The 27666-nt window shown below is 42.6% G+C and overlaps 1 protein-coding gene across 1 annotated transcript; it reads right to left on the bottom strand.

The window, feature by feature from the left end:
- Positions 1-257: 257 nt before the first annotated feature.
- LOC140723817 (uncharacterized) lies at positions 258-26327 on the bottom strand. Its single transcript, XM_073038353.1, has 5 exons — positions 26235-26327; positions 23953-24129; positions 14752-14877; positions 9714-11262; positions 258-360 (listed from the first exon to the last, which is right to left on the bottom strand). The coding sequence occupies exons 4-5, from the start codon at positions 10874-10876 to the stop codon at positions 258-260; spliced, it is 1266 nt and encodes a 421-aa protein (XP_072894454.1). The 5' UTR covers positions 10877-11262; positions 14752-14877; positions 23953-24129; positions 26235-26327.
- Between the last annotated feature and the right edge of the window lie 1339 nt (positions 26328-27666).

Below are 27666 nucleotides of genomic sequence, written 5' to 3'. Positions count from 1 at the left end.
ACTCAATGACTTGGCCTCTACTCCGTCCGTGGCAATAAATTCTAAAGATTGACCACTCCCTGATTAAAGAAAATCCTCCTCATCTCTGCTCTCAGTGGATGTCCGATACATTGAGGTTGTGACCTGTGGTCCCAGACTCACACAGTATAGTGTGCATCTTCTTCAGAGCCACGCTGTCGAGGCCTTTCAATATTTAATAGGTTTCAATGAGATCCCCTCTCTTTCTTCTATACCAGCGAGTACAGGGTCAAAGCTATCTAACGCTTCTCATTCGTTAGCCCTTTCGTTGCTGGAATCATTCCCATAAACGTTCTCCGGACCCGCTCCAGTATGAGCACATCTGTTTTTGCAGGTTGTAAACTGTTCACAATACACGAAGAGCAATCTGACCAATACGTTTTAAAGCTACAGAGTCACATCCTTGTTCTTATATGCTAACATTACAGTTGTCATCCTTCATCAACACAATCTGCAAGCAAACCTTTAGGGACTCCTGCTCAAGGACTCCCAAGTACTTATGCACCTCTGATTTTTGAATTTTCTCCCATTTATTTATTTTTTCTCTACGCCCTTATTCCTTCCACAATTGTACATGACCGTACATTTGCATACACTGTACATTTCCGTACATTTCATCCACGTCTTCGTTGCCCGTTTTCCAAACCTATCGAAGTCATTTTGCAGACTCCAGCTTTGCTCTAAACTATCTGTCTCTTATCTGTATCAACTGCAACGTTCTGTGGATGCTGGGAATCCAAGCAACACAGACACAAAATGCTGGAGGAACCTAGGAGGCTAGGCAGCATATATGGGAAATAGTAAACGTTTCAGGCCCAGACCCTTCATCAGGACTGGGGGAAAGAAAAGATGAGACGTCAGAGGAAGAAGTGTGGGGGTGAAAAGTGTAGAAGAAGTGGTCGGTGATAGGTGAAACCGCGAGAGGGGGAGTAGTGAAGGGAAAAATAACTTAGGATTTTATTTCCTTAACGATACTCGAAAAATCATTGCTAATGCCTCCACATCTCTTCAGCCACCTCTTTCAGATCTCTGGGGTGTATACCATCTGATCCAGGGAACCTATTTACCTTCAGACCATCTCTGTTTCCCAAGAACCTTCTCCCGAGTAACGTAACTTCACACATTCAGTCCACTGACATCTGGTACTTCCATATTCCTGCCGGGGTCTTCGAGAGATAAGAGTGATGTACAGTACTTATTCAGTTCATCTGCCATCACCTTGCACCCCCAGCCCAATACTACCTCTCCAGCATCATTTTTCAGTGGTTCGATATCCGCTTCCGCCTTTCTTTTACAGTACAATTACCTGAAGAAACATTTGGTATCCTCTTTAATATTACCGGCTAGCTCACTTAAGTGTTCCATCTTTTCCTTCTTAATTATTTTAGTTGCATTCTGTGGGTTTTTATAATCTTCCCAATCCTCCTACATACTAGTGATTTTTGCTCTATGCCCTCTCTTTGGTTTTGATGTTTTCTTTGGTTTCTCTTATCAGCCACGGTTTTGTCACCTTAGCTTTAGAATCCTACTTCCTCTTTGTGATGCATAGAGATTTGAGGAGCGAAGAACATCTCAGACAGAACTGCAGTCAGCTCGACTTCTTTGGTCTGCAGAGAATTCAAGGGAAACCTCTTCACCCACAGAGTGGTGACTATTTGGAACTCATTCACAGGGACAGTGAGAGGTGAACAACAGGGGAGGATTTGAAAGATCTGCTGTGGAACAGAATCACTGGCAGGGTCCAGCCGGCCTGAGTTGACTCTCTGCTGTACACTAGGTGTGTTATAAATTCACTTAAGTACCGGAGACAGCGTTTAATATAGAACTGATTTATTTGTCACAGATCTAGGCCCATTAAAGGTGAATATGCAGCAGAAGATACTCCTCCCATGCCGAGTGACCAGGGTGCAGAACTGGGTGTGGTGAGCAGCAGCAATAATTGCAGTTCAGCACCGACAGTCACTCTCGAAATTGCATTTAGCAACACTGATGGGTAAATATTCAGCATGCAGCTTATTGAAACTTTCTCCCAGTGTGAACCGGCAGTGTGTGGTAAGTGTAACACGCTGTAAGGTTTCACTGCTGAAGTAACGGCCCCTCTGTAATGTTTCGCTGCTGAGGTAATGGTTTCTCTGTAGCAGCAATGTTTAGGTTACGACTAGAGGATGTAGGGTTTTCCAGTGTGGGGCTATCCAATGACAGAAATATTCTTTCTTGTGAGTCTGGAAGAGAGATTTTCACGGGTTTTTGCTGACGAGAGATGAGAAGACATGAATGGAGCGAGTGGCCCTTTTTCTTTTTTTTCAGTTTGTTTACTAACCCTATAGGCAAAGTAAGAATTATAGAGCTCAATCGTTTAATTGCATATTGTGTATCGTTTGTTACTTCGGGGTACTGATCTGTAACATGGGACACATCACACAGCATTCACCCAAATGAGATTTCTTAAGTTTGGTCGGGCTAGAGGTGGTGGGGGGGGGGGGGGGTGGGGGGGTGGCTATCACCCTGTATATTAAACTGCTCTACCCAGTGTGAAGTCGCTGGTGTCTCTGTAGTTGAGATGACCAAGTGAATCCCTTCCCACACATTGAAGCCTGAGTTATTCTTCTCCGTCGAGGCTACGCCGTAGGCTCTACGTAGCCGCGTACCCGACGGTGCACCCTGGGCTGTACCGTATGCTGTAGCCTAACGCGCACATTCCTAAAAATGCAACTACGCATCGCAGCGACGCAGACTGCAAGAACTGTGATTGGTCCACTTGGTAACAGCCAGTTTCCTTTTTTTTCAATCTTTTTATTAAGTTTCAAATTTAATAAGCATAGCAATAATATAATGATACAAAGAGATCAGGATTACATTAATGTCGGTTATCATGTAAAAGCACAGATTCCAAATGACAAATATAGTTTAACCTCCCAATCTCATAGCAAGTAACCATGAAAGAGATATCATATCAGGAGAAAAAAATCGTAAACTAGAAAAAAAACACTAAACTAAAAAAAACAGACAAAATTGGGCTGTCATATTACAACGGCTGAAATTATTTGGCGTTAACTCTGCTCCTCTGAACATGAACAAAAACTTATTACACAAGATTCGGAAAGGGTCAACTTACATCATATGAAAAAATTGAATAAATGGCCTCAAAGTCTCTTCAGATTCAACCGAAGGATCCACAGTACCACTCCTAATTTTTTCCAAGTTTAGACATGCTATGGTTTGGGAAAACCATTCAAATGTAATAGGGAGATTGGAATCTTTCCATTTAAGTAGATCTGATGGTTATTAATGTAACAAATGCAATTAGACGACAAGCTGACGAGGATAAATGACAAGAGTCTATCACCGGTCCTCCAAAAATTGCGGTAATAGGATGTGGTTGTAAATCAATACACAGAACTACTGAGATAATATCTCAAAATACCCTTCCAATATTTTTTTTGAGAAGAGGACAAGACCAGAACATATGTGTGAAGGAAGCTACCTCGGAATTACATCTATCACAGACAGGATTTATATGGCAGTAAAAATGTGCTAACTTATCCTTGTACATATGAGCCCGATGAACCACCTTAAATTGCATGAAGGCATGTCTGACACACACTGAAGAGGTATTTTCTAGTTCAAGAATTTTCTCCCATTTCTGTATAGGTAAAGGTATCCCAAGTTCTCTTTCCCACTTATTCTTAATTTTAGCAGAAGTATATAAGCGTATTTTCATAATTAAATCATAAATAAATGATATTAAACTCTTCTGATATGGATTTAAACTTATTTTTTTCCGTAACTTCAATTTGATGTGATATCGGAACGGCAGGTAAAATAACATTCAAAGGTTTCTAATCTGTAAATATCTGAAAAAGTGTGATCCAGGCAAATTATTTTTATTAGAAAACTGTTCAAAAGCCATAAAAGATCATCCATAAATAAATCACGAAAACATGATATTCCCTTTGTTTTCCATAAAAGAAAAGCTTGATCAATTCTAAATGGTTGAAAGAAAAAAATAGATGTCATAGAACTTGACAGTATATATTTATTTGGTCCAAAAAATTGCCAACATTGAAACCATATTCCTATTGTATGCTTAATTATTGGAATTACCATTTGCTTATTAAATTTAGTAAGTGCAAAGGGAAGCACAGCCCGTAAAATAGAAGCCAATGAAAACTTTGGTCGAGACTCCCGTTCAAGGTTCATCCAACTCTTGTGTGCAAAACGTTAAATATCGAATATTAATTCCCAATAATAAAATCTAGGATCCGGCAAAACCAAGCCGCCTTCCTTTTTTTGATTTCTGTAAATATTTCTAATATAACCTGGGATTTCTATTCTGCCATATATATGCAGAAATTTTAGAATCAATAATATATAAAAAAGTTAGAGATAAAAATTGATACCGCCTGAAATAGGTACTGATATTTAGGTAAAATAATCCTCTTAATAGCATTAATGGAGCCAATCAAGGATAAGGATAATGGGGACCATTTAGTAAACAATTGTTTAGCATGATCAATTAAGGGTAAACATTAACTTTAAATAAATCGTTGTGCTTCTTAGTAATTTTAACACCCAAATAAATAAAATAATCAGCAAGCAATCTAAATGGTGACTGTCTATAAATTGAGACTTGCATATTTAATGGAGAAAGCAGACTTTTATTAAGATTCAGGTTATAAGCAGAAAAACTACTAAACTGAGCAAGTTGTGTTATTACTGCAGGAATGGATTTCTCTGGATTAGAAATATATAGCGAAAGGTCATCTGCATATAGTGATACTTTACGCGTCCCATTCCCATGAGTAACACCAAATATACTGGGTGAATCACGAATAGCAATTGCCAAGGTCTCCAGGCTAATATCTTATAGTAAGGGTTTCAAAGGACAGCCTTGACTAGTACCTTGGAAGAGCCTAAAGAAAGGGGATCTCTGATCATTAGTGAAACAGAAGCCAAAGATATATGTTATATCAATTGGATCCAAGATATAAATTTTGGACTAAAATTAAGTTTCTCAAGAATTTTAAACAAATATTCCCATTCAAATGTATCAAACGCCTTCTCGGCATCGAGCGAGAAAACACGTTCTGGAGTCTTAGATAAAGTAGTCTATACAATGTTCATTAACCTCCAAACATTACAATGTGTATAATAATTTTTAATAAATCCTGTCTGATGCTCGGAGACAATTTGTGGCAGGCAATATCTTCAACAATCTAATTGCTAATATTTGAGAAAGGATTTTAGATTCAACATTCACAAAGATATCACAAATCTGATGCACATTCAGTGAGATTTTTATCATTTTTAGGAATTAAATAAATAGATGCTTCATAAAATGTTTGTGGTAACTTACATACAAATAAAGCATCTTTAAAAATTTTTACCTAACCAGGGAGAAAGTAAATCGGAAAAAGATTTTAAAAATTCAGCTGTATACTCATCCCGACCACGTGCTTTACCAGAATTCAATGAATAAATTGCATTCTTTATTTCCTCTTCAGTAATGGGTGTGTCTAATACTAAACGTTCATCAACTGATAATTTCAGAATATTTAATTTCCTTAAAAATTCATGCATTATGGTAGAATCATCAGGAAATTCTGATTGGTATAAATTGGTATAAAATTCTTGAAAAAAATTAATTTCATCATGGTCAACCGTCAAAGTACCATCCGTTTACGAACCCTATTAATCTGAAGTTTTGCCAAAGCAGCTTTTAATTGGTTAGCCAATAATTTACCTAATATGTCACCAAATATATAAAATGACCCTTAGTTTTAAGTAACTGATTTTCAATCGGGGATGTTAATAACAAATGATGTTGCATCTGAAGTTCAACTCTCTCTTTATAAAGCTTCAAATTGGGAGCAATAGAATATTTTCTATCAATTTCTTTAATCTTATCAACCAATGTACGTATTTCATTATTAATTTGATTCTTCAATCCAGCAGAGTGTGAAATAATTTACCCTCGGATATATGTTTTAAAGGCATCACGTGATATCCCACTGAAAATTTCTTCCGTTGAGTTAGCTGAAAAGAAAAAGGCAATCTGTCCTTTAATGAAATTAATAAAATTTAAGCCCTGAAGTAAAATAGAGTTGAACCGCCATTGTTTAGTACCAAAGGTTACATCAGTTAACTTAACTGATAATTTCAAAGGTGCATGATCGGAAATGGCAATTGTATCATATTCACAGGCAGTGACAAATGAAACTAATCGAGAATCAATAAAGATGTAAAGGAATCTAGAGTAATTATGATATACATGAGAAAAAAGAGAACTCTTTTTCATTAGGATGTAAAAACCTCCTAATTTCTAAAATTCCAGAGTCAACTAAGAAGGAATTAATAAAAATAGCAGATTTGTTTGTAAGTACCTGATTAGGCACAGACTTATCCATCATACGTTTCAGACAACAATTAAAATCTCCACCCATTATTACCATATATTCATTTAAATTGGGAAGAAATGCAAAAAAGTGCTTAAGGAATTCAGGATAGTCAGTATTAAGTGCATAAATATTAACCAAAACTAATTTATTGTTATAAAGTTAACCGGTGTTTAATAGAAGTCTATCATATTGGTCTGAAATTGTATCATAGTGAACAAATGAAATCTAGGAGTCTATATAAAAAAAAGAAACACCTTTCACCTTAGTCGATGAGTTAGAGTGAAACTGTTGGCATTTCCAAAACCTAAATAAGTGCTGATTATCCTCCTTACTCACATGTCTTCTGCGCAAAAATAATCTGAGCATTCAGTCTATGAAAAACTCTAAAAATCTTCTTCCATTTAATTGGATGATTCAAACCGTTCGTATTCCATGAAACAAAATTAATAATGACAAAATTAATTAATAATATCCATTTTCCTTAAATAAACAATGTAGTATGTAAAGGGTTAACCACAATGCATAGGAAACTCACGAATCAGGAGGAGGGAAAATAGTTTAAAGAGGAAACGGAAGTTACGACAATACAGACATTTTTGTAGTTTCAATTCAGCCCAAAAGAAAAATACTAGACTAAAAATAGCCCTACCACCCCACCCACAAAGACCGAACACCTGGCCAATAGACAGCCAGACAACTATCTAAGAACCTCCCTACCCCCGTCTCCCTTGAGGCAGATCTCCAAATTTAAAAAAATAAAAAACAAACCACCCATAGTCAAAATATTACAAGAGGAATGTCAAGCAGATGTTAGAGAAAAACAGCCAATTGCAGACCATTTTAAAAGAAAAGGTCTTAAAAAATGACACAAAATACAATCTTAATAATATTTCAAGAAAAAGGAAATAATCAGCATATCAAAGTCATAATGATTTTCAAAAGCAAACAATTAAAAATAAAAAAAGTAAAACAATGAAGGAAAAAGAAAGAAACTTTAACATGGAAACATCATAAACATCCGAATGTCAAAACACAGTACAACTGTAATCAACCCAAGGACAAAGTTCTAAAGTGTCCAAATCTATAAGCTGGCTGTTAACTAATAAACCAGATACACACAGACATAAAGGAATGGTAAATTTCAGAGACATCCAAGCTCAAATGTTGATCTTCAAAACATTAGACATCTGCGTTCAAGCTTACCTCTTTGAGAAATTGTTTTGCTTCATTCACGGATTTAAAGCATTTGAATGATTTATTGGGCAGAGCAACCCTTAGGTGAAAGGGATATAACAATGCTGGACAAAGATTCCTCTGATATAATTCTGACATCACCATTTTAAAATGCAATCTTTCTTGCATCACCTCAGGACAAAAATCTTCAACAAAATGAAACTGAAGATTCTCATGCTCAGTAACTCCTTTCTGATGAGCAATCCGAATGAAGTGCTCCTTAGTATTCACATTGTGACATCGAAGAATTACATGACGTGGTTTTGGTTTCAGCGCCCGATGAGTGCGGTTGAGTGCAGGAAGGGAAGAAAATACCTCCGAGCCAAAGACCTCCATTAAGAATTTTTAAGATAGTACACAGGGCCCATATGTCCAAAGATAAATTGGCACATATTTTTTCCTAATATAAGCCCTATTTGTGACAGATGTAACACAAAAGTGGCTACTCTGACTCAACTGTTTTGTTCATGTGTTAAGTTTAAATAATTTTTGGTGGGATGTGTTTGGAATATTATCTAAAGTTATAGATGCGGATGTTCAACGTAATCCACTTACAGCAATTTTTGGGATTATTCCAGAGGAAGCATTTTATCTATTTGATTTTGACATTATATGCTGTTTATATGTTTTTTTATATTATCTACTTGTTAAACTCCTCTTCCAATTTGTATATTCTTTATTTGGAAACCAATAAAAAAGATTGAAAAATGCTCTTAGATGAAGCATTGAGAAAAAAACTGAGTAAGATCCCGGCTCTCAATGTCCTCACTGAGTCTATTATTCACAAATTCAGTCTGTGGCTTCGACTCTCCAAATCAGTAATCTTGATTTTGTTCTGCTCCAGGGTTTGAGTGGTTGAACTTCATTTCATTTCCAAAGAATTCAATTTGCGATCTCTCTGTTTCCCAGCTTTAATAAACTCTGAAATTTGCCGCTGCTGTTTTTCGTTCTTCTTTTCAAGTGTTGCCAATATACCTTCGCTCTCCTTTAACCATAATTCCAAGGTAATAAATCTTTTATCAAGTTCTTCATCCAAAAGATTCTAGATAGCCAGTAAAGTAAGTTGCAACTTTTTAGGCTGTTCAAAGACATCTTCTTTCTTTCCATTTTCACTGCCTTCTTCCTCTGTAAGCCATTTCAGTCGATTAAAATTCAAATTCAAACATATAAAAGTGTTATAAACACTTTGATAAAGATATTAAAGGGGTGGTAAGTAAATTTAAAATGAACGGAGCAAAGCTGGAATGCAACCTACTCCATGTAGCGCCTCCATGAGAGTCCTTCGCCTAATGTAGCCTAACGCGCACATTCCCAAAAATGTAGCTACACGTCACGGCAACACAGACTGCAGGTACTGTGATTGGTCCACTTGGCAGCAGCCAGTTTCCTCCTGTGCATTTCCTGTTGCTTTGAAGTTGGAAGGTGGACTACATCAAGGAGAGGTTAGGTGAGGTAGTCAGAAAATATGTACATGTGCACGACTCTTCATTGGCAGACAATAAAAACTTGAAAATGGCATCAAAATCGTGCAAAGAAATTTCCACCAACATTGCTTTGGACATCGCGGACTGCACAAAGTAATGGAAAAACTGCTCATTTTTCTGCGTTGCAGTAATTTCAATAGAAGTAACACTTCTGCAACATTGATTAGCTCCAACTCCAACAAGACGTAGTCAGCAGTCGCCATTGTTCCCAACTCAACATGAGTCAATTCAACACAGTAGCACAGAACCCCAACACCAACTAGCGTTTTGGCAGAGCGACGCAGACACACGAACTCACAAGTAGAAATGCTCACAATGGCATAGCGTCTATGCAGAGGTATAATTCAGGCTTCAGCAGGTGAACGGCTTCTCCCCAGTATGAACTGACCGGTGTGCTTGTAGGTGGGAGGACTGAGTGAATCCCTTCCCACAGTCTGAGCAGGTGAACGGCCTCTCTCCAGTGTGAACTCTCTGATGTAACTTCAGTTTAGATGACAGAGTGAATCCCTTCCCACAGTCCGAACAGGTGAACGGCCGCTCCCCGGTGTGAACTCTCCAATGTACCTTCAGTTCAGATGACCGAGTGAATCCCTTCCCACAGTCTGAGCAGGTGAACGGTCGTTCCCCAGTGTGAACTCGCTGATATACCTTCAGTTTGCATGATTGAATGAATCCCTTCCCACATTCTGAGCAGATGAAAGGCCGCTCCCCAGTGTGAACTCTCCAATGTACCTTCAGTTCAGATGACCGAGTGAATCCCTTCCCACAGTCTGAGCAGGTGAACGGTCGTTCCCCAGTGTGAACTCGCTGATGTACCTTCAGATTGCATGATTGAATGAATCCCTTCCCACATTCTGAGCAGATGAAAGGCCGCTCCCCAGTGTGTACTCTCTGATGTACCTTCAGTTTAGATGACTCAGTGAATCGCTTCCCACAGTCCGAACAGGTGAACGGCCGCTCCCCGGTGTGAAGCCGCTGGTGAACCAGTAGGGTGTATGACTGAGTGAATCCCTTCCCACAGTCTGAGCAGGTGAACGGCCTCTCCCCAGTGTGAACTGACTGGTGGCTCAGTAGCTGAGATGACTGAGTGAATCCCTTACCACATTCTGAGCAGGTGAACGGCCTCTCCCCAGTGTGAACTGACCTGTGTGCTCGTAGCTGGGCTGACTGTGTGAATCTCTTCCCACAATCTGAGCAGGTGAATGGTCGCTCTCCACTGTGAATTCGCTGATGTATTTTCAGTTTAAATGACTGAGTGAATCCTTTCCCACAGTCTGAGCAGGTGAACGGCCTCTCTCCAGTGTGAACTCGCTGATGTACCTTCAGATTGCATGACAGAATGAATCCCTTCCCACAGTCTGAGCAGGTGAACGGCCACTCCCCAGTGTGAACTTTCTGATGTAGCTTCAGAAAAGATGACCGAGTGAATCCCTTCCCACAGTCTGAGCAGGTGAATGGCCTCTCCCCAGTGTGAACTCGCTGATGTTTCTTCAGATCAGATGAGCAAGTGAATCCCTTCCCACAGTCTGAGCAGGTGAACGGCCTCTCCCCAGTGTGAACTCGCTGATGATTCTGTAGGTGGGATGACTGAGTGAATCCCTTCCCACAGTGTGAGCAGGTGAATGGCCTCTCCCCAGTGTGAACTCGCTGATGTACCTTCAGATTAGATGAATGAGTGAACCCCTTCCCACAGTCTGAGCAGGTGAACGGCCACTCCCTGGTGTGAACTCGCTGATGAGCCATTAGGTCATATGACCGAGTGAATCCTTCACCACAAATTCAGCAGATGACCAGCCTCTGCCCAGTGTGAACTGACTGGTGTGTCCACAGGTGGAAAGACCGACTGAATCCCTTCCCACACACAGGATAGGTGAATGGCCTTGCCCTTTAGATGAAATGTCCAACTGTATCTATTCCCACTGTCTGAGCAGATGAATGGGTTCCCCACCTGTTTGAAATGACGGGCGTGCCAGTCGGTCAGATGATCGAGTGAATCCCTCCCCACAGTCTGAGCAGGAAGGATGATTGTGTGAATCTCTTGCTCCTCTTCTTAAGTATCTGGACAGAGACAGCAAAACTGGTGTGTTGTGTTCGGGATTCCCGTAGACAAATTCCTTGTCATTTTTAACCTGTAAAAAGATTTACAAAATCCATCGATGGGTGTAGGACAACATTTCAGATGAGATCACTTGAGTTGTCAAGGTGTGATATGACATCACACTGTTACAGTGAGGTTGAACCGAAGTTGGTGAGAGAAACTATCTCCTGACTGGGCACAGTGCTGGGATGGATGGATGGATGGATGGATGGATGGATGGATGGATGGATACTTTATTCATCCCCATGGGGAAATTCAACATTTTTTTCCAATGCCCCATACACTTGTTGTAGCAAAACTAATTACATACAATACTTAACTCAGTAAAAATATGATATGCATCTAAATCACTCTCTCAAAAAGCATTAATAATAGCTTTTAAAAAGTTCTTAAGTCCTGGCGGTTGAATTGTAAAGCCTAATGGCATTTGGGAGTATTGACCTCTTCATCCTGTCTGAGGAGCATTGCATCGATAGCAACCTGTCGCTGAAACTGCTTCTCTGTCTCTGGATGGTGCTATGTAGAGGATGTTCAGGGTTTTCCATAATTGACCGTAGCCTACTCAGCGCCCTTCGCTCAGCTACCGATGTTAAACTATCCAGTACTTTGCCCACGACAGAGCCCGCCTTCCTTAGCAGCTTATTAAGATGTGAGGCGTCCCTCTTCTTAATGCTGCCTCCCCAACACGCCACCACAAAGAAGAGGGCGCTCTCCACAACTGACCTATAGAACATCTTCAGCATCTCACTACAGACATTGAATGACGCCAACCTTCTAAGGAAGTACAGTCGACTCTGTGCCTTCCTGCACAAGGCATCTGTGTTGGCAGTCCAGTCTAGCTTCTCGTCTAACTGTACTCCCAGATACTTGTAGGTCTTAACCTGCTCCACACATTCTCCATTAATGATCACTGGCTGCATATGAGGCCTAGATCTCCTAAAGTCCACCACCATCTCCTTGGTCTTGGTGATATTGAGACGCAGGTAGTTTGAGTTGCACCATATCACAAAGTCCATATCACCATATCTGGAATGATCATCAAACTGTCTGATGTTCTTCCTGTCTCTCTAAGAATGGGGCATTTCTGCCATCGTCAATTTGTGACTTGGCTCAGTTTGACTCTCTCCATTGGTATTATTCCCTGTTCCCACTGAGCTGCCTGGCCCCACAGTAACTGAAACACTCTCACCGAAAAAGCCGGCAGTGCATTCCATGCACCCACCAGTCTCTGTGTAGAAAACTTACCCCGACATCCCCTTGGTATCTATTTCCAAGCACCTGAAAAGTCTGCTCCCTCGTGTTAGACATTTCAGCCCTGGGAAAAATCCTCTGGCTATCCACACGATCAATACTCCTCATCATCTTATACACCTAACAAAGTTCTAAACATAAACACGGAAATTATACATTGCTTTGAGGATTTGTTGGACGTATACAAAATGATGAGGGAGAAGATTGGGTAAATAAATGCAAGCAGCTTTTTCCACTGAGGGTGGGTGGGATGACAACCAGAGGTCAGGGGTAAGTGGGGAAGGTGAAAATTTAATGGGAACATGTGGAAAAGCTCTTTACTGAAATGGTTGTGAGAGTGTGGAATGAGATGCCAGAACAAGTGGTGAATATGAGCTCAGTTTCACCGTTTAAAAGAAGTTTGGATGTGAGCCTGGATGGTAGGGGTATGGATTTTTTATAAAAAGGGCCCAAAGGATATTGGGAACCAAATACACCACAACCACAAACTGTTCCTGCCGCTACAATCCAGGAAACGGTACCACAGCAAAAGCACCAACAGGTTCCGGGACATCACCTTCCACCAGGCCATCAGACTGATTAATTGATTTCTATGCTTTCTTGACTGTCCTATATACAAACTAATTATTATAAATCAATTTCAATTACACATTGCACATTTAGACAGTAATGTAACGTAAATATTTCTACTCCTCATCCATATGAAGGATGTGCATAATAAAGTCAATTCAATTCACCCTCTCCACTATCTGTTCTGTCTTTCTGGCTCCCATTCCCCCTACAACTTACTTTAACCATATCAGCCCCAACCCCCACTACCTCTAGTAAGCCTTACCACTAAGATATTAGTTGCCTGTTGTTCTGTTCCCCTAACTAACAAATCCACTTATCAGCCCTTTGACTTTCCTCCCCCCAACAGTTTCCAAAGTGTTCCACTTGTTGTTGTCCGGGCATGGCCATTGGAGTACTCTGCGATGGCTATTTAACCTCATTCTCCTTCCTGACTCTCACCCAGTTTCCTGTGTCCTGCACCTTGGGTGTAACTCACCTCTCTTCATGTCATATCTTTCACCCCCTCCTACTGCTGGATGATCTGGAATTCACCCATTTCAAGATCCAACACCTTAAAGTGCAGGGTTACAAGCTGAAGCTGGATGCACATCTTGTAGGTGAGGGCATCAGGGACACTGGAGGTCTCCCCTCCTTCCCTCCAATATTCCCTCTAATTTGTAATAACCAGTGTGCACATGAATCTTGTACTGTGCATTTTTTACCCAGTGACAACATGTGCACAGTGAATTTTATATAGAGATATATTCATTTTCACAGCTGGCAAATCACGGTCGATAGGAACTTTGATCTCCTCTGGGTTCGATCGAGTTCATCTGCACTCTCACACAACCTATGTAGCAGGCCTGTAATGGGTAATGAAGGATTTTCTCACCAAAGCTTTTGCATATTGTCCATATGTGGTTTGCTTGCTAAATTACACTTTAAAAAGTCAGATTTCCAAATATCACTCCACTTCTTCCCACTTGCAAATTCTCCAGCAACTTTAGCAACACCACATGCACACAGGTAACACCAGTTTATGGACTCTACATAAACATTTCCCCTGAACCCTCCTCCAGATGACTGACAGTGGTGAACTCAGTGATGGTAATGCCAATGAATATGAAGGGAAGGGCAGTAGTCTGTCTCATTGGAGTCTGGCACATTTGTGATGTGAAAGCTACTTGTTGCCCAGGGCAAAGGTGTTTGATATCATTACGTACCCAGAGAGGATGGGACAAAACATGTTCTCACCGGTAGAAAAGACCAGAGCAAGAGGAGGTAGAACAAGCAACGCACACAAAATGCTGGAGGAACTCAACAGGTCGGGCAGCATCGATGGAAAAGAGTACTAATGCTGAATTCCTCCAGCATTTTGTGTATGTTGCTTAGATTTCCAGCATCTGCAGATTTTCTCTTGTTTGTTATTGGAAGTAAAACAAAGGCGATTTTCTCAACTGGTGATGTAAGATTTTGTTCCCTTTCTCCGAGTTCCTAATCCTTGCATTTAGATAGCTGGAGCTCAGCTCTGTCTGAGAGATCCATCGGTTCCCATTCCCTCTTCAGCTGGAGCACCCCGGGGCCCGTGTACGGATCATGGGGTTGAGAGAGAGGGGAGAGAACAGGACTGTCCGGGATTGCGGGTCACGGTGTCCGAAATTCACAGGATTATTCCAAAGTTGATGTTTAAGATAAAAACACGGAGAATTGCTCTTACCTGCAGCCGACATTTTCAAGGTCTTCTGTGTACTGCGCGCATGCGTGAAACTCGGGGACGTCCTCAGCCTGACGCCTGCGCATTTCATCGGTGCCTCAACGACGGCGAAATTTTTCACTCATGGCCCTATGGGTAATCACAGTGCCATTAAACATTTCTGCAAGCACCGGTTCAATGTCCATACCTCATTTTTTTTCGTGTGTATAGAAAAATCTGCAGCTGTTTTAACGCAGAAAGCGGCTCCCATAAACAATATATTCAATATCAACGTGTATCTAATGCCAAAGTAAAATGCAGATATAAAACACAGGAGATTCTGCAGTTGCTGGAAATACAGAGACGCACGCACACAAAACGCTGGAGGAACTCTGCAGTTCAGGCATCAACTAAGCAGCGGAGTACACAGGCTGGGCATGCTGAAGGGGCTCGGCCTAAACATTGTCTATTTATTCCTCTCCACAATTGTTGCCTGACTGTTGATTTCCATCAGTATTTTGCAGAAATTAACCACCTTTTTTTTTGATCAACCAGTTTCCAAATGCTTCTAATCTTTCTTTTGTAGCCACATCCTGCTGGTCTGATTCATCTTCCTCCTCGTAAACTCTAGACCGCATCTCTCTCTGGAGCCTCAAAGCCCTGACTCAGGCTGGCAACACTTTGGTTTCTGACTCTGCACCATTGAAGATTCACTCACTAGTCTGCTGTCAGACTTCAGAGGTGCATTATGTAACAAGACTGCAGGTTCTTTTACTGAGAGAGATCGAGAGAGAGAGAGAACGTCAAAATCACAGTGAGCTCATCGTCTTATTCAGCCTGGAGAAAATCATACAGGTGTATAAGATGATGAGAGGCATTGGTCGTATGGATAGCCAGAGGCTTTTTCCCCAGGGCTGAAACAGCTAACACGAGGGGGAATAGGTTTAAGCTGCTTGGAAGTAGGTACAGAGGAAATATCAGAGCAAAGTTTTTTAAGCAAAGAGTGGTGTGTGTGTGGAATGCCAGTGACGGTGGTAGAGGCGGATACAATCGGGTCTTTTAAGAGACTCTTAGTTAGGTACATGGAGCTTAGGAAAATGGGTGGCTATGTGGTAGAGTAATTCTAAGCAGTTTCTAGAGTAAGTTACATGGTCGGCACAGCAATGTGGGCCAAAGCATCTGTAATGTGTTGTAGATTTCTATGTTTCCATGAAATTTATGGGAAATCTCTTATCCCACGGAGAGGTGACTAGTTGCAACCTGTCATCATAGGGAGGGTGAGAGGGGAACGGCAGGGATAGATTTTCATATACTGATATGGAACAGAAACATGGGCAGGAACCAGATGGGCCGAATGGCGTTTCTTGTGTACATTGTGAGTGTGGCAGAGACAGTAAGTACCTGAGACACGGGATTTGATACAGAACTGATTTATCTTTCACAGATACACAATATTAAACTGCAGTCTAGTTTAAGGCTAACATCAGTAGAACAGACTCCCCCAATGCTCAGTGACCGGGGTTCAGTCCTGGGTGCAATGAGCAGCCACAAGAACTGCAGAATCTGACAGTGACAGTCCCTCATGAACCTGCAGCTGCCTTCAGTCACCGTGATGGTTAAACATTTAACACGGAGCTGATTTGAACTTCCTCCCTGATGTTGGAGCGCTCAGACCAAAGATGTAGGGGAGAAGGAAAAAAAAAGATAATAAAGTTGTTTGCACAGTTAGGGATAAACAGAGAGGAAGAGGTGGAGAGTTTCTTGAATGCATCTATTTTAATGCTAGGAGCATTGTAAGAAAGGTAGATGAGCTTAGAGCATGGATTGATAACTGGAAATATGATGTTGTATCTATTAGTGAAACATGGTTGCAGGAGGGGTGTGATTGGCAACTAAATATTCCTGGATTTCGTTGCTTCAGGAGTGATAGAATTGGAGGGGCACGAGGGGGAGGTGTTGCATTGCTTGTCTGAGAAAATATTACAGCATAGACAGTGACAGGATAGATTACAGGGCTCATCTAGGGAGCCTTTTTTGGTGGAACTGAGGAATGGGAAAGGTGGAGTGACACTTATAGGGTGGTATCATAGACCACCTAATCGGGAGCGAGAATTGGAGGAGCAAATTTGTAAGGAGATAGCAGATACTTGTAATAAGCACAAGTTTGTGATTGTGGGAGATTTTAATATTCCACACATAGAAACATAAAAAATAGATGCAGGAGTAGGCCAAAGTGAATAATGTCACATTTAACCACATTAAATTGCATCTGCCTTGAATTTGCCCACTCACCTAACCTAGCCAGGTCACCCTGCATCCTCTTAGCATCCTCCTCACAGCTAACACTGCTGCCCAGCTTCGTGTCATCCGCAATCTTGGAGATCCTGCATTTAATTGCCTCGTCTAAATCATTAATATATATTGTAAACAACTGGGGTCCCAGCACTGCGCCTTGCAGTACCCCACTGCTGACTGCCTGCCAATCTGAAAAGGTCCCGTTTATTCCCACTCTTTGCTTCCTGTTTGCCAACCAATTCTCTATCCACATCAATACCATACCCCCAATACCGTGTGCTTAAGTTTGCACACTAATCTCCTGTGTGGGACCTTGTCAAAAGCCTTTTGAAAATCCAAATATACCACATCCACTGGTTCTCCCCATCCACTCTACTAGTTACATCTTCAAAAAATTCTATAAGATTCACAAATTTTCCTTTCACAAATCCACGCTGACTTTGTCGGATGATTTCACCTCTTTCCAAATGTGCTATTATCACATCTTTGATAACCGACTCTAGCACTTTCCCCACAACCGATGTCAGGCTAACCCATCTATAATTCCCCGGTTTCTCTCTCCCTCCTTTTTTAAAAAGTGGGGTTACATTAGCCACCCTCCAATCCTCAGGAACTGATCCAGAATCTAAGGAGTTTTGAAAAATTATCACTAATGCATCCACTATTTCTTGGGCTACTTCCTTAAGCACTCTGGAATGAAGACCATCTTGCCCTGCGGATTTATCTGCCTTTAATCCCTTCAATTTACCTAACACCACTTCCCTACTAACATGTATTTCCCTCAGTTCCTCCATCTCGGTCCCCTACTATTTCCAGAAGATTATTTATGTCCTCCTTAGTGAAGACAGAACCAAAGTAGTTATTCACTTGGTCTGCCATATCCTTGTTCACCATGATCAATTCACCTGTTTCTGACTGTAAGGGACCTACATTTGTCTTAACCAATCTTTTTCTTTTCACATATCTATAAAAGATTTACAGTCAGTTTTTATGTTCTCTGCCAGCTTTCTTTTATAATCTTTTTTCCCTTTCCTAATTAGGCCCTTTGACCTCCTCTGCTGGACTCTGAATTTCTCCCAGTTCTCAGGTATGCCACTTTTTCTGGCTAATTTACTATCCCTAATTTCCCTTGTCAGCCACGGGTGCACTACCTTCACTGGTTTATTCTTTTGCCAAACTGGGATGAACACTTGTCGTAGTTCATCCATGCAATCTTTAAATGCTTGCCATTGCAAATCCACCATCAACCCTTTAAGTATCATTTGCCAGTCTAGCTTAGCTAATTCACATCTCATGCCTTCAAAGTTACCCTTCTTTAAGTTCAGAACCTTTGTTTCTGAATTAACTATGTCACTCTCCATCTTAATGAAGAATTCCACCATATTATGGTCACTCTTACACAAAGGGCCTCGCATGACAAGATTGCTAATTAACCCTTCCTCATTGCTCAATACCCAGTCTAGAATGGCCTGCTCTCTAGTTGGTTCCTCGACATGTTGGTTCAGAAAACCATCCCGCACACATTCTAAGAAATCCTCTTCCTCAGCACCCTTACCAATTTGGTTCACCCAATCTATATGTAGATTGAAGTCACCCATTATAACTGCTGTTCCTTTTTTGCACGCATTTCTAATTTCCTGTTTAATGCCATCCCCAACTTCACTACTACTGTTAGGTGGCCTGTACACAAATCCCACCAGCGTTTTATGCCCCTTAGTGTTACGCAGCTCTACCCATATCGATTGCTCATCCTCCAGGCTAATGTCCTTCCTTTCTACCTTTCTATTGCGTTAATCTCTTCTCTAACCAGCAACGCTACCCCACCTCCTTTTCTTTCCTGTCTATCCCTCCTGAATATTGAATATCCCTGGATGTTGAGCTCCTATCCTTGGTCACTCTGGAGCCTTGTCTCTGTGATTCCAACTATATCATATTCATTAATAACTATCTGCACATTCAATTCATCCACCTTATTACGAATGCTCCTTGCATTGACACACAAAGACTTCAGGCTTGTTTTTACAACACTCTTAGCCCTTATACAATTATGTTGAAAAGTGGCCCTTTTTGATTTTTGCCCTGGATTTGACTGCCTGCCACTTTGACTTTTCACCTTATTACTTTTTGCTTCTACTCTCATTTTGCACCCCTCTGTCTCTCTGCACTTGTTCCTATCCCCCTGCCACATTAGTTTAAATCCTCCTGAACAGCAGTAGCAAATGCTCCCCCTAGGACTAGGAGGAGGGACAGCCCTCAGTGAATCCTGTGTATGCTCCCTGGAAGCCTCAAGAAATGATAATGATCATGAATCAGGCCCCAGATAGAAAAGAAAAACCAGCACAGTTTGCTCAGTGTGTCCACAGTACTGTACAAATGTTTAATGCGACTCTGCAAGATTTATTCGGTCTCTCCTGCATGATTCTCTCAGCTGATGATGGGTGGAAATGGAAGGCAGAATTGAGATACCAAACCTATCAGGAGTTACAGATGGGAAAACATAATGAGAATGAACAGATGGACCAGATCATTCAAGCCTTGGAAAGGGCTCTCCAGCAACCTGTAAACATCACTAAAGTACCTGAATGCAAACCTAAGCCTGGGGAATCGGGACCAGACTATTGAGAGCGATTTGTGGCCTGCTACGGCACCTTCGCAGGAGACCAAGACTTTAATGATGGGAATCTGTCCCCCCAGTTCAATGCCCTACTGCTCCAATGCTTAGCAACTAAGTTCGCCAACATGATTAAAACAAATAATATGGATTGGACTGACAATGACCGAAATCTAATGCGACGAGCTTTGACATATCATTAGGACCCAACTTTTGAATCTCGATCAACCCCGAAGGGAACTAATATTAAAGGTGAATATGCTCAGCTAGAAGAAGGATGCGAGCAGGCTATATCTGAGGAACAGAAATGGGAACAAAAACCTAACAAGGGACATGTGGGGACAACAACCCGTTTAGAAATTGACAAGAAGATGCTTCCAACCATGAGTGCCAACCGTCAGGAAGAGCCCAATGTAATATTGCAAGTTGCTGGAAATCCAGTTCCATTTATGATTGATATGAGGGCAACCACAACCAGTCTCGATCAGGAAATAGTATCGGAAAAGTGATTCCAGCTATCAGATGCTACAATCACTCTGTCTGGGTTCGAAGGCATGGAACGTTCGTATTCACGTACCCAGCCACCGCAGGTGGAATTCCAGGGGAACCAATGTGTGGTTTCATTTACAGTCACCACCAGACGGGGGTGTAATCTTGCAGGGAGAGACTTGCTCTGTCTGTTGGAAGTCGAGATTCTTTGCACAGACAATGCTGTCACCCTTGACAGGTGAACAACCGACAGCTTCCCCAGTTTCCGACCCCCAAGTGGAGGGCACTTAGTTTGGACTCCACTCCTTCTGCCAGCAGCCGACCCTCATGTGACTCTGTGCTTTGACCCTACGGGGTGTGCCACTGAGGAAAGCCAATATTATGCACCCCTCGATGGACAGAAGTTCCCAGTCACGATGATTAGACAGGTTAAAGGAAGAGACGGTTTTGCATTACTGGCCGAATTTCCAGATTTCCTTTGGCAACAGACAGAACTGGTAGTTCCCCATACCACCATTAGGGTTTGCACTGGGTTCAAGCCAAAGAGCCCAGGGTTCCTGGCCTAAACCCTAACGAAACAAGCCTCCAGCACCGAGGGAGACTGGCAAGACGTTGCCGTGGGTCTAGTCTAATACGGGAAGGAGTCTGAGGTGAAGACGGGATATCTGGTAAGACAACCTTTTAATATTGACCGATCCCAAGACGCTGTACCCCATCTCTGTGCAATTTCAGGCCAAGAAGTCTGTCGCACCAACTGCCCCCCTGTCTGGATCACCAGATAGCAATATCCCCTCAATCCCGAGGCAACGTTTTATGAGGATGGAAACTCTTTTGTGGATCCAGCAGGGTAACAATATTCTGACTATGCAATAATGATGGACGGTGAAGTAATTGAACAGGCATCTTTTGAAGCAGCTGTCTCCGCCCAGAAGGCTGAGCTGTTTGCTCTGACTCATGCCTGTATCCCAGCAACAGACTAAAGTGGGAACGTTTACACAGACTCCCGTTATGCATTTGGAATTGTACATGACTACGGGGCTCTCTGGGAACATGGGGATTCCTGACTTCCTCTGGCCACCCCATTAGTAATGCCACCTTTGTAAACAACTTACTCACCGCTCTACAGCTACCTCGAGTTTTGTTCTTCTCAGGGGGACGCCTCTGAGGAGGAGCACAAACTGTGGTCCCAGATGGGGTGCCAGAAAGACCCCGACCTGGGTTTTTGGATCACCTAGCGGGACAGGTTTGTGTTCCTACACAGTTTTTACTAATATTGGTCGATTATATACATAATTGTATGCACATGGGAAAGGAGGGAATAGTTGGTAACCTGTACCCTGCACACCGGGTACAACTCCCTTGCCAGGTGGACCTTTTTGTGTCTACAGGATGATTTTATTGAATTGCCTAGAGTACATTGCTATAGATGCTGCTTAGATATTATAGATGTGTTTAGTAGATGGGTTGAAGCTGTTCCAACTACCAATAATACTGTTATGACTGTTGTGAGGGTATTATTACGGGAAATACTTCCCAGGTACGGCCTGCCAGAGATGCTGAGCTCTGACAATGACCCACACTTCGTGATGAAGGTAAACAAAGGCATACGTAACAAACTAGCTATCAAGCAACAATTCCACTGTGTACACCACCCACGGGCCGCTGGCACAGTGCAGAGAGCCAATGGCATTCTGAAGAGTAAACTGGCCAATGTAACAGTGGAGACTGGACTCGGTTGAAGGTCCTACCGTCACCCAGTTCCACATGAGGGTTACCCCACAGGGGAAAACAGGGTTGTCACCAGCTGAAATCATTTATGGATGGCCCATGAAAACACCCTGGGGACTAAGACCTTGTGTATCATTGCTCCCAGAAAGTCTACCAGCAAAATTGGATATTCATACGCGAGGGGAAGACATGGGGAAATATATATGCCAACTAACCAAGATTTTCCAAGCATACATTCACAGGTATGACAGGCTTACAAGGAAGAGAACTACTCCGCACCATGGAACCTGGGATTTTTTTTCCTGATGAAGAACTGGGATTAAGGGAATCTTGGACCTCGGAGGAGAGGACCATATCAGGTGTTACCAACCACTCCCACGGCTGTGAAACTGAAGGGGCAATCTCGGTGGATACATCAATTAGGTGCCAAACATGTTACTGAAGGAACTGAGTAGAAGGTCTCTCTCGGACTAATGGAAAATGTATTGGTTGTTAGTGGTGTTCATGTTTATGTCTTTGAGAGGGCTCACCCCAGCATCCGGGGGCCCCCAAGTTAACACATTTCCGTCTTTCTGTCATACCTATGCCAAACAGGTAGAACTAGGGGCCTGCTGGGTTTGTGCTGAAATTCCACAGCATGGTAAAACTATGGTTCCAATGTCAGTAATCCCGCTCAACCAGAGTGAGGAACTCTCAGCCTGGGCTTTCTCAAATAACATCCGGGGAAGTGAGATGAGGACCTGTGGTCCAGTCAGAGATGACTGTGGCTGTCAGTGTTTTGAGGGATGGTGTCTCAGGCCCCCATCAAATGGAACTTCCAATACTGGGAAACATGCATCCTGGCCATACCTGCAGGTGCCCAGCAGCCAAGAGGAACAACTGAGACTGATTGATTTTGGATGATTACTTTTCTCTCCTATGGAGTAGCCAGGAATTCACGAGAGATAATCAATTTGGATACAGCACTTGAGGAGCTGGCCACAATACTGCAGGGGCCCTGACAGAAACACAGGCCCAAGTAACAGAAACATCCACTGAAATGATTGCAATCTGGCAAACAGTCATACAGAATCATACAGCTTTAGAGTTTATCCCAGCTGAGAAATAGGGAACCTGTGCTGTTATTGACACAGAATGCTGCACGTATATCCCTGATGAATCTACTAACATTACACCCCTCTCCGAGCACACTGCAAAGGAGATTGACAGCATCAAGAAAGTAGGGCAGGATTTACATGGGTTCACCGAAGGGTCGAAATGGTGATCTTTGAAGGCCTGTTTGGTAATATGTGGGGCATGATACTGCATTATGTCCTAATAGTTGTACATATCTTTGTTACAATTACTGTTGTATACTGTCTTTACCCACTGATAAGTCAATGCTGTCGTCAGTTGCTATCTCTGTAAAAAGTTACTGCGTTGTTGATAATGTAATGATCAAAAGGAGGGAAGGATAAAGTCTGTAAAATGGTTAACACTTCGTTAAACAATAGCAGCCTGTTTTTCTGAAAGAAACTGCTGATGATCAACCGATGTGCTGAGCCATATTTCTTCTTGCGGGCAGCTAGCTAGGGTTTCAAGATGCTTATCTCCTTGCGCAATCACATGTAGAGATAGGACAGCTTCAGTCTGTACTGTGTGTGTAAACCATTATGACTATTTTGTAGTTTGTCTTTAGGGACTCCAGCCTGTCATGTAGTAAATATCTTTGGCTCCAGCCTGTCTTGTGTGGGGGTATCTGGACGGATATATCTGTGGTGTAAGGGGAATTGTTAGTCAGTTAGTGGATTGGGTGGGAACAGTCACAGACTGTTCCTGTTTGAGCGACTAACTGAGTAAGCCCCGGGTGCTTGGAATAAAGAGTTTGTACTGTATGGTCTCAGAGTGACTTTATCCAGATTCGACTTCCACAGAATAGGAGTGGTTTTAAAGGGCTGGGCTGCTGGAAGCTCATTACCAGACCTGGAGTGATTGCAACTGGGTCTGACAGAGGCATAACTGGTTGTTCTGGGCACATTCAGTCTCACTGAAACTATATCCCACCTTCCCTTACACAGCTATGTAATGTCTAAAAGATCAGTGTTTGAGTAAATGAGACTCACCAAACTTTCTCCTGACTGAATCAATGGAATCTCAGAGTCTCTTGAGGCAGAGCTGTTCTCTGCAGTTAATGCTCTCAGTCCTCAGGCTGGTTCACTTGTTGCTGTTCCCTCGTCTTCAGCTGTGGTTTGCTTCTAGTTGGGGTTTTTCTTCCAATAAACCTCTCACCGCAGGTCTAACTTGAACCAGAGAGATAATGAAGCACAATAACAATAAAAAGGAGAACCAAACATTTCTGGTTAATGTTACTAAGAACAAAACAATATGGGATAAGGAGGAGCCATCATTCAGTCAGCAACAGAATTAGGTGATTTGGTCCATCTGGTCTGCCCCACCATTTAACCACAGCTGATTTTTATTCCAACACCATATTCCTGCCTTCCTCCTGTAACCCTGAAGCTACTCAGCAATCATCAATATGTTAATCTCTGTCATAAATATACCCAAATCGCAGCTTCAACCAACCTCTGTGGCAACAAATTCCACAGATCAGACATCTTCTGGCCAAATTTTTTTCTCCACTCAGTTTTAAAGGGAAGCTTCTTTATTTCGAGACTGTGCTGTCAGATCACAGTCTAATGGAAACATGCTCTCCATGTCCACTGTATCCAGGCTTTTCAGCATTCGGCAGGTTTACTTAACCATACATCCCTCCACCACCCCCACTGTCCCTCTGAACTCCATTGAGCACAGGTCCAAAACAATCAAATGCTCCTCATACATAACGCCGAACATTCCTGAGATTATTCTTGTAAACATTGTTCACAACAACTGTACTGAACACATTTCTAGGAATAACAAACTAATTGGCACCAGGGTAATTCGCAGGGAAAAGTTGTGGTTACCTTATTGTTCAACTGTCACAGAGTGAGCCATTTCCACTTCCACATTAAAACCGGTACATTTCAGGAAACATAAACCAATCCAGAGTGAATGTAATAAAAAGAAATTGGAATTACCAAACTGCTCAGCATGTAAGGAACAGCAGTGGGGAGAGGAACAATCTTTACAATTCAGGTTAATAACATTTTGTCAGGATGACTTCAAACATTTTCAGTTTTTAGTGCAGCTCTCCAGAAGGGCTTGTATTGTGCTGTAGGTTTTCTATGTTTCTGTGAATAAATTAAAAATCGTGCAACAAACAGAAATACTATATATTTTAAATGTGAGGTAGTGTTCAAGGGTTCAATATCCATTTAGCAATCGGACGGCAGAGGGGAAGAAACTGTTCCTGAATCACTGAGTGTGAGCCTTCAGACTTCTGTAGCTCCTTACCTGCTGGTAACATTGAGAAAACCACATGCCCTGGGTGCTGGAGGTCCTTGATAATGGACGCTGCCTTTCTGAGACATGGCTTCTAATCCTCTGGTAATCTTATAAACATCCATCCAGTCTCACACCAGCTGGTACGGCTCCGGAGAAAACAACACAATTTTGTCCAACCTCCCGTTAAAGCTCAGGCCCTCTAATCCAGGCAATATCCTGGTAAACCTTTTCTGCGCCCACTCCAAAGCCCCGATATCCTTCCGAGAATGGGGGCGACCAGAACTGAATGAAACACTCCAGATGTGGTCTAACTAGTTTTATAAATCTGCAACACAACTTCCCGACTTTTGAACTCAATGCTTAAACTGATAAAGACAACCATGCCATTTGCCTTCTTAACCACCCGATCAATCTCTGCAGTCTCTTTCAGGGAGCGATGAACTTGGAGTCTAAGATCCCTCTGATTATCAACACTGTTCAGGGTTTTGCATTTAACAGTGTACTTGACTTGTAGCAGCATCACAGGCAAGTACATTCAGATAACACACAGAACAGCAATTATACAATTCTCTGTCAGTAACAATACAGAAACATGTTTTACTTCATCCGGCTAATAGGACCAGAACAACACGGGCTGAGCGGCGGCTCATCTCAGACGGTTCGGTGTGAAGGTCTCACAACCCGGACCGACCCCGGCAGATTCTGTGAAGGAAGCGAGGCGAGGCCGCCAGTTCGGGAAAGTTCATCCCCTCCCCCTTCAGGTTTCACCGATCACCTTGTGTTTCTCTCTCCCTCCCCACCCCCATCTTTTATTCTCCAGTCTTGCCGAAGGGTTTCGGCCGGTAATGTCGACTGTATTCTTCCCCTAGATGCTGCCCGGACTGCTGAGTTCCTCCAGCATTTTGTGCGCGTTGCTCGCATTTCCAGCATCTGCAGATTTTCTCTTGTTTGAGTTCGGGAAAGTTAACTCACCACTCAGCGTCAGACCTCCCCGCTCGGGACCGGCTTCAATACTCACCGAAGGGAAATTTGTTGGTGTTGCCCCGCAGAGAATAATCCGTCTCCGGCTCCCCTTTCAAGGGGGCGAGGACCCCCTCCCGATCCCGATCCCGATCCCGAACCCGGACCCACCGCTGACCCACTTCGACAAAGAACGAAAAAAACATCACTGCCTAGCTTGGGCCTGTGAGCATGCGCAATGTGCTTCTTTTGCGTCACAGGCGGTGGGCGGGGCCACGGAAACAAACCCGCAAATGCTGCCTATCTGCGGTAAAACATGATCACGTTTCGCTGGAGGGTCTCCCATGTGACCGGTGACTGTTCCTCGCCCTTCACATACTGCCCTACCCACCGCCGCATTTCCCACATTATTTCATTATTTTCCTAGATCATTTCCATACGTATTTAGATTTTCCGTCCATATCTTCCTCGATCCCTTTCCCTCCAGCCCCAGGTCACAGAGTTCTCAGAGTTATAGTTCTGATTCACTTTCCATCCCGACACACAATTCAGACCCACACAGAAAATGAGCAGGTTTCTTTTAAATCAGTCAACACACACAAAATGCTGGTGGAACGCAGCAGGTCAGACAGCATCTATAGGGAGAAGCACTGCCGACGCTTCGGGCCGAGACCCTTCGTCAGTCCTGAAACGTTCCGAAACGTGGGCAGCGCTTCTCCCTATAGATGCTGCCTAACCTGCTGCGTTCCACCGGCATTTTGTGTGTGTTGCTTGAATTTCCAGCATCTGCAGATTTCCTCGTGTTTGTCATTTAAATGTCTATGTTTATAAACACTCATTTCTATTCACATTCCTCTAGCCTCACTGGACAGGGACACTGAAACATTAAGTGAGAAACAACAGGAGGAGGCCATTCGGCCCCTTTAACCATGAGCAAGATGGAGGCTACTCTCCCATCTCAGCCACATGCTTCTACCGATCCTCATTTTCTCGATCCCTTGGGTCTCCACAAATCTGCCAGCCTCTGTTTTATGTGAGGACGATCACCGAGTCTTCAACACCCTCTGTGGTGTAGATTTACAGACATTCACCACCCTCGGCGTGGAGACATTTCCCCTCATCTCAGTCCCGACATTTTCACTGCCATCATATTTGACCTTCTAAAATGAACCACTTCACACATACCTGGGCTGAACTCCATCTGCCACTTCTCAGTCCTGTTCTGCATCCTATCAATGTCCCGCTGTAAACTCTGACAGCCATCCACACTATCCACAAAACATCCAACCTTTGTGTCATCAGCAAACTTACCAACCCATCCCTCCACTTTCTCATCCAGGTCATTTATAAAGAACACAAAGAGTAAGGGTCCCAGAACAGATCCCTGAGGCACTCCACTGGTCACCGGAACTTCATGCAGAATATGACCCATCTACAACCACTCTTTGCCTTCAGTGGGCAAGCCAGTTCTGGATCCACAAAGCAATGTC

This window comes from Hemitrygon akajei, unplaced genomic scaffold (genome assembly GCF_048418815.1).
Source record: "Hemitrygon akajei unplaced genomic scaffold, sHemAka1.3 Scf000139, whole genome shotgun sequence".
NCBI lineage: Eukaryota > Metazoa > Chordata > Chondrichthyes > Myliobatiformes > Dasyatidae > Hemitrygon > Hemitrygon akajei.
The sequence above is the reverse complement of the archived record's forward strand: the minus strand, read 5'-3'. Positions and strand labels throughout refer to the sequence as shown.

Coding starts and splice junctions, on each gene's coding strand:
- LOC140723817 (XM_073038353.1), bottom strand. CDS start 10,876: ATGGCTCATCAGCGAGTTCACACCAGGGAGTGGCCGTTCACCTGCTCA. Junction 361..9,713: donor TGTGGGAAGGGATTCACTCG/GTCATCTGAACT, acceptor TATTGTGAACAG/TTTACAACCTGCAAAAACAG.